Source organism: Delphinapterus leucas, chromosome 2 (assembly GCF_059928025.1).
Source record: "Delphinapterus leucas isolate spDelLeu-1000000601 "Yukka" chromosome 2, BTC_Dleu_Yukka2, whole genome shotgun sequence".
NCBI lineage: Eukaryota > Metazoa > Chordata > Mammalia > Artiodactyla > Monodontidae > Delphinapterus > Delphinapterus leucas.
This window is the reverse complement of record NC_143130.1, coordinates 84,325,610-84,333,188: the sequence shown is the minus strand read 5'-3', so window position 1 is coordinate 84,333,188 and position 7,579 is coordinate 84,325,610. Positions and strand designations below refer to the sequence as shown.

The 7,579-nt window shown below is 46.0% G+C and overlaps 1 protein-coding gene across 1 annotated transcript in view; it reads right to left on the bottom strand.

Annotated features, from left to right (window-relative positions):
- Positions 1–473: 473 nt before the first annotated feature.
- Positions 474–7,579, bottom strand: part of ONECUT1 (one cut homeobox 1) — a 31,120-nt gene continuing 24,014 nt past the window's right edge. Inside the window, exon 2 of the mRNA XM_022579531.3 lies at positions 474–897. Coding sequence (XP_022435239.1) covers positions 605–897 — 293 coding nt within the window. The 3' untranslated portion in view covers positions 474–604. The remainder of the gene's footprint in view (positions 898–7,579) is intronic.

Below are 7,579 nucleotides of genomic sequence, written 5' to 3'. Positions count from 1 at the left end.
GAGCAAAACCACACTCCTAAGCCAATGAACTCAGACAACCCCACACTATGTTGGTTGCACTCCTACAGCACAACCCTTCCTGAAGACCAGCCCTGCCTAAGTCCCTAACCACTGGTGGTGGTGGAGATGGTGGTGGTGATGGTGGTGGTGGTGGAGGTGGTGGTGGTGTGTGTGTGTATGTGTGTATATTCATGCACATACCCACACACAGTACTGAGACACCATACACCTTCGTGGCGCAGTGGAGTGGATGAGAAAGTCTGATCTTAAAGACGTCCACTCAATGGCTCAAAATCACTAAGCTCCAAACCATGAAACAGCCAAGCACAGCGAGGATGATCATGGACTAAAGCTGTAAGATCCAGTGGTGTCTTCCCGCTAGTAATTTTTCTTGCCAAGTCATCACCTGGCTGAAGTGTGTGTCTCCAAACAAAGTCCGAATGCAGGTGAGCTAAGTCTTTGGTTTCTTTGGACTATAAATAACACTTTTTTTTTCTTCAAATATTTCTAAGTATAAACCTGCTATCTTGAGGTCCTGGTCTTTAAAAATTTTTTTTTTTCTTTTAAAGCTTTTCCACCGAGGTTTCAGTTCGTGGTTATTCCTTCATGCTTTGGTACAAGTGCTTGATGAAGAAGATGAGTTGCCCGAATTGGAGCTGCCCTCGTCCTGCCACTTGTCCAGACTCCTCCTCCTTGCGTTCATGAAGAAGTTGCTGACGGTGCTCAGCTCCAACCCCAGCTGCTGGGAAATGGTGATTTGCAATTCTTTGGATGGACGCTTATTTTCCTTGAATATTGCGTGTAGAGTTCGACGCTGGACATCTGTGAAGACCAGCCTGGGCTTTTTGGGTGTGTTGCCTCTATCTTTCCCGTGTTCTTGCTCTTTCCTTTTGCATGCTGCAAAGAAGCACAGGGGGTGTTAGAAGAGACTGCCTGGGAGAATCGAGAGTAGAAAGGCACAGCCCATAAAATCTGTTAGGCACTCCTCATGGCCACGTTCTGTCTGCTGACCTCTGACTTTAGCACCATCGTGGGCTGCGAGGGAAGTGTACCAAAAGCATGGAGAGTGAGAAGAAGGTGGAGTTCTGTGAGTCCTGGGCATGGGTCCTGGCTTTGATGAGTATCTGTATTTTGTTGGTGGTAAATCAATTAACCGACACCTGGGCCTCGATTTCTCATCTGCAGAATGTTGGGTTTTAGACAAATGAACTTATTGTTCGAATTTTTATATCACTATCTGTAAAGTGGATATAAGAACATCTACCTTGCTGGGTGTGCTAAGCATATATGAAATAATATGTAAAAGATACTGTTAACTAAAGTGCTTTACAAATGCAAAGTTTTATCACCTAGACGTGGTTGTAGCCCTCAAAGGATTTACGGTCTGCTGCCAGTAGAATACTAAGAGCTTACGTGAGGGTGTAAAAACCAAATAAAAAGGAATTGCATTCGCTCCCTTTCTGATTTTTTGTGTTTCCTAAGAAACTGTATGTAAGAAAACTCTGTACAGAGTGTCCTACCATGCCCATCAAACAGTTTTCCACTGATTCTTCAGTGGAACCAGGACTTGGGGAGCTGTGGTGAAACCCGCTTCCTCGACACTGGGGCTAAACCTGTGACATTAGCCTCGTTCACCTTTGGGGTCTCCGTGTGCCTCTCTTTTGTTCTTCACGAGAGTCTTACTCTTGGAGTCCCCCTCCTCCCTCACCTCATCTCCACTGAGAAGGCCCATTCCCTACGCACGCCTTTTGGTCCTGTATCATGAAGCTGCCTCTAGGCTGCTAGAGCTATTCTGGTGCATCATCTCAATGTGGTCCTCAGGTCCGCAGGGTTTGGTGCTGGATCAGGGTCTCCTCACCTCAGATGCTGTACTCCTCTTTCTCGCCTAATGTAGATCACTAGCTTCCACCTGCCAAAGGGGCACTGAATTGCTAATGACTCCCTCCCGCTCCCCGTCCCCAATCTCCACCATCAATGTATCCCTGCAAGCCATCCCCAAATAACCATGCAACTCAAGTAAGAACAGTGCTCTGGTTAGCTCCTATGCCCTAACTCCAATCAGCTTCCTGTCCCGCAGCTCCCCTGTGTAGGGGTTCTGGAGCAGCCATGGCTACCGTCACACCTGGCTGGCTACACTCTGATGTGCGCTCCAACCACAGCGAAAGGCAAACAGGGCAGGGCGTCTTCCTGGCGGAGGTAGGGACTGTCGCTCTTTCATGTCGCCTCCAGCTGGCTGCCCTGCCTACTGCTCTCTCCTGCTCCACCGCCCCCCCCCCACCCCGTCCTTTTGTATCCCAGGTTCTCAATTCCTCCTTAGATGGTTCACCAGCTCTGGCTAGATTCAGCCTCTGTACTCTCCCCAGGTAGCCCTGCTCTTCAGCCTGCCCCTACCTTTCATTCCCAGCTGCTCCACATCGTGGAATCCCCTAAGGCCTTAGGTGCCCGTTAGCACAAATTAGCTAGGCAATCGGAGCAGCTAAAAAGCTAAGGGGTAAAGGTTGAAGAAGCCTCCAGTCTTTGGAGTTCAATCTAGGAGTCTCCAGGTTTTGTATTTTTTTTTTTTTTTTTGCGGTACGCGTGCCTCTCACCGCTGCAGCCTCTCCCGCCGCGGAGCACAGGCTCCAGACGCGCAGGCCCAGCGGCCATGGCCCACGGGCCCAGCCGCTCCGCGGCATGCGGGACCCTCCTGGACCGGGGCACGAACCCGCGCCCCCTGCACCGGCAGGTGGACTCTCAACCACTGCGCCACCAGGGAAGCCCCAGGTTTTGGGGTTTTTTTTTTTGTTTTTTTGCGGTACGTGGGCCTCTCACTGCCATGGCCTCTCCCGTTGCGGAGCATAGGCTCCGGACGTGCAGGCTCAGCGGCCATGGCTCACAGGCCCAGCCGCTCCGCGGCATGTGGGATCCTCCCGGACTGGGGCATGAACCCGCGTCCCCTGAATCGGCAGGCGGACCCTCAACAACTGTCCCACCAGGGAAGCCCTCCAGGTTTTTTTAATCATGTGCAATTTAGTAAAAAATGTTTTGAGTATTACATTCCCTTACATTATTTCTTTATAAATGATATGCATGTGTTACTATACTACTGTATTATTATACAGTAGTATAATTAAAAAGCATACACAAAATATAGAAAATTTTAAAGGGGTAAAATAACATAAATAGATATAGAAATTCTCTTCTACAGGTGCATCAGCTTGCCCAGGCCCCAGAGTGCATTTGCCTAACTCCAGGGACCACAGGTCCAATATATCAGGAAATATAAGAATAAGAATTTCAGAATGGACATGAGGGGAGACCTCAGTCATAAAAGAGAGATTTTTAGGCTAGCCAGGTCTTCTTTTATAACACATTCCATAGATCATTGGCTATGCCCTTTGCCCACCATGATGGAAAGCATCAACATAATGGGAAAGATTTATTAAACACCCAGCTCCCTCAGAGCATTGAGCTATATATACTAAACTAGGTGAGAGTCCCCAAATACAGTCCCTCCCCACCAGGAACCCATAGCCTTCACTGGGCAACTAGATTTAAGTCCCTGAAAATAAAAGCTGACTAGGCTGAAGTCAAGCCTAGTTAGTTTGAGTCAGCCCATGTAGACACAGCTTTATATAATACTGAAACACATGGCTGGTTGATTCATTCACTTACATTCAAAGATGAATATAACACAAGCCTTTCTGTTAAGGAGGTCAGTCTGTGGTTATGTAAGCAAATAACTGCAAAAGCATGAAAAGAGTATACGGGATATTATCTCTGCTTGAGGATATTAAGGAAGGCATCACACAAGAGGGGTGCTTACACTAGGCCCTAAAGGATGAATAGGAGTTTGCTAGTGAGAAAAGTGGGAAAAACTCATTCCCAGCAGGGGGAACAGCATTCGTGAAGGACTGATAAGTAGTAGTAGATTGGTAGTGGGGCAAGAGTATATGCAAGCACATACATACTTCACAGGTAGACAGAGATCAAATTTGAACTATCTTGTAGGTAAGGTTTTGAGTAAGAGTGTCGTGTGATTAAATTTGGGTTTAGAAAAACCCCTCTGGTGGTGGTGTGGGGGATGAATTGGAAAGCATCAAGATTCAGGACCAGTACTCTGTGTATGCCATTCTGACCCCCTTCAGGACTAAGGCACTCGCTCATTCTTGTACCTGCTGGAAGAGGCTGGTGGCTCTCAGCTGAGGTCCATACTGGGAATTGCCCTTGGCCAAAGGTTATGCCACCCTGGGGTGCAGTTGGGGGACTAGCCACACCCAGTGGGGGATGGGGGGAGTAGGGGATGGGAGTATGGATGGTGGAGGCTGAAGAAAGTAGGGATGTGTTGGTTTAAGGCTCCCCCACCCCAAACCCTTGCATCAAGTAGGGACAACTCTGAAGGGTTATCTAGTTCCAGAGCACCCTGTAGGATTGGTTGAGGCTATTTTTGCAGCTACATCAAAGTTCAAATCCATCTGCCTGGTCTTACTTCCTCCACTCCCCCTACAGGGGTTAATCTCCATAGCCCTCTTCAATAACCTTCCTGCATGCAAGTCTCAGAGTCTGTTTCTCAGAAAACCTGACCTAAGACAGAAGCCAATTAGAAAATCAGTGTAAGGAGGACCCCAATATAGACAATGGCAGTTGAAGATGGAAAATAGGAAGCAAATTTAAGAGCTTCTTGGAAGATAGAATCAAGAGGAATCAGTAATAACAACCTGGCTGGGAGGCTGGAGTTCGGAACATCTCCCAGGTTTCTGACTGGATGGTAGTAATAAGGCCATTAGGGAATGCAGATGGAGAAATGAGTTTTATGAGAGCAGTAATCACTTCTATGTGGGACAAATCCATTTGAAATGCGTGTTGGACATCCTATTAAAGATCTCCAGTAGGTGGTTGTCTAGCAGACGGCAGGATATATGGGGCCTGGAGCTCAGGGAAGAGATCTGGGTTAGGAATACAGACTGGGAAGTCATTAGGGACCTAGATGGAAAATTGCACAGAACACATACCTATGGAAAAATAAATAACTGAGCATCAGGTGCAGACTCAACTTATTTATCATTCAAAAGGCAGGACAGGGACTTCCCTGGTGGTCCAGTGGTTAAGACTTCGCTTTCCAATGCAAGGGGTGAAGGTTCGATCCCTGATCAGGGGGCTACGATCCCATATGCCTCACAGCCAAAAAGCCAAAACATAAAACAGAAGCAATATTGTAACAAATTCAACAAAGACTTTAAAAATGGTCCACATCAAAATAAATCTTAAAAAAAAAAGGCAGAACTAAGGGAAATCACAAAGAGATATCTATTTTCTACATAACTAGGGTATCTGAATGACTTCAATGTGGTCCTTAGCATTTGGCAGGACTGAGTGGGCTGAAGCTACTGCAGAGCCACCCTTTCCCAAATGGCATCGGAGGCATGATACTGCCTCAAATAGGAGTTACTTGAAAAGATGGTTTGCAGGCCAAGTACATTTAGAAAAACCTACTATATAGCCTCTTCCTCAAAATGAGTAATACGTGGGCTTCCCTGGTGGCGCAGTGGTTGATAGTCCGCCTGCCGATGCAGGGGACGCGGGTTCGTGCCCCGGTCCGGGAAGATCCCACATGCCGCGGAGCGGCTGGGCCCGTGAGCCATGGCCGCTGAGCCTGCGCGTCCGGAGCCGGTGCTCCGCAACGGGAGAGGCCACAGCAGTGAGAGGCCCGCGCAGCGCAAAAAAAAAAAAAAGAAAAAAAGTGTAATATGTGTTTAACAAATATAATTTTGTTTCCCAAATTTATTTAATTCCAGAACCTTGTTTGGTAGAGACTGTCTATCAGTGTCTCATATAATACTAATGTTGTGGAAATGCAGTTTGGAAGTCCCTGACCCGAGCTCTCAATGTTAGAACCTGGAAAGTGGGATTCTCCTGGAGCAAGGAGACTGGCAGACTCATAATGTCTCTCCAGGGCAGGCTGGCATAGTGCCTGGCTATAAGGGGATCTCAGTACCCATATGGGTGCTGGATGGGGTGTCTGTGATTAAATGTGTGTGGTTTTACCTGGAAAGAACTTTGTGCAGAAGCTGGAGTGGCTTCTGGAAGGAAGGAAGCAGAGATATCTGTAGAATGGAGAGTGGACTAAAGCTTGTTGACAGTCAGTGGGTAACCTCAACAAGGTGCCCAGGAGAAGCAACCCATAGAAATAAAATCATGCTTCTAGAAGCTTGCACAGAATTATAGTTGTGAGACCTGTTAAGAGAATATAAATGAGAGCAGTGCTTTGGCATTCCCATGGAATTCATTTCAAGGTAGAGATTACCCATTATAAGGTAGGAAATCAGCAACTGGTCCACACAAGTGTGCAGTGGAGAGAGAGAGAGAGAGTGGGAGCAAAGTCTGACAACAGGAACTGCTGCTTAGGGAAGAGCATTGCATGTGTTTTATGGGTAAGTTATACTTTTTTGTGTGGGTGTACAGTTTTCATTAAAGATAGAATAGTTATTATAGAACTGGATTAAAGGGAAGAAGATTCCTGTTGCACGTGTAAGGTAGTACTGAAGAGGAAGAAGACCCGTCATGAGTCACCTCCATGAAGGTGGGCAAGCAGATATGTTTGCAGGATGCAGTGGCAAAGTGTAGTGGGGCTGTCTCAGGTGACTTTGATCTTCTCTGGGAATGAGGTCACCTACAGTCAGTACTATATGGGAGACAGAAGCAGACGTGGAAGACGGTAAAAGGCAGAGAATGATTTTGTGCACCACAAGAATAAAAGATTATAAAGAATTTTTTTTTTAAAAAAAGCAATGCATGAGGCTGTGGGCAAAGGACAAGCTTTCATCTCAGGCATGACTGGGGCCTATGCTTTGCCCATAGTTGGCAGGACAGAGCCAAGGGTATTTCAAGAAATATGAATTCTGCAGGATGTTGAAAGGCATTCCATGAATATTGAGTTTCGAGGTCAGGCAGTTTGGGAAATGCTGAGTTAATTAATGATTAAGCAAGCTTCTTTAATGCAGGACTTCTCAGAGCCTTTAATATGCTAATGTGCACTGATACTTTCTAGCGTATGGGGTCTCCCAAACTTATTTGATTAAGCAACTCTTTATTCAGGGAATTTCTCTCAGGAATGGTGTTGCTTAGAACAGTGTCTCTCAAAATGTGGTTGCCAGACCTATGTTGGTCTGTAAACTGTTACTGACCTGCAGCAAGATCAGAAAATTGAGAATAAGCAATTAGAAAGTTTTGTGGCAGTTTGACATTGCTCCAACATTCTGTGATTATTGTTTTACTAATACATTTTTTATTGTATTATCAAAACTATTGGTCCAGAACAGATGGAAATTGGAAACAAACAACTACTCCTTCACTGTTTAAGAAGCCCTGTCCTAGAATACACTTTATAAAACATGATATACAGTAACATCCTAGAATCGGCTGTCAGCCAAGCATTTGTATATCAACTTATATTCATTTTCCTGATTTAACGTCACAAAGGACATTACAACATCTAAACTGCTGATTGAACTATGCAAAAGTCTGCCAAGAATTTTTCCGGGAACAAGCAGGCACATTGCTCTACACCTGAAAACAACACAACGTTGTACATCAACTATAG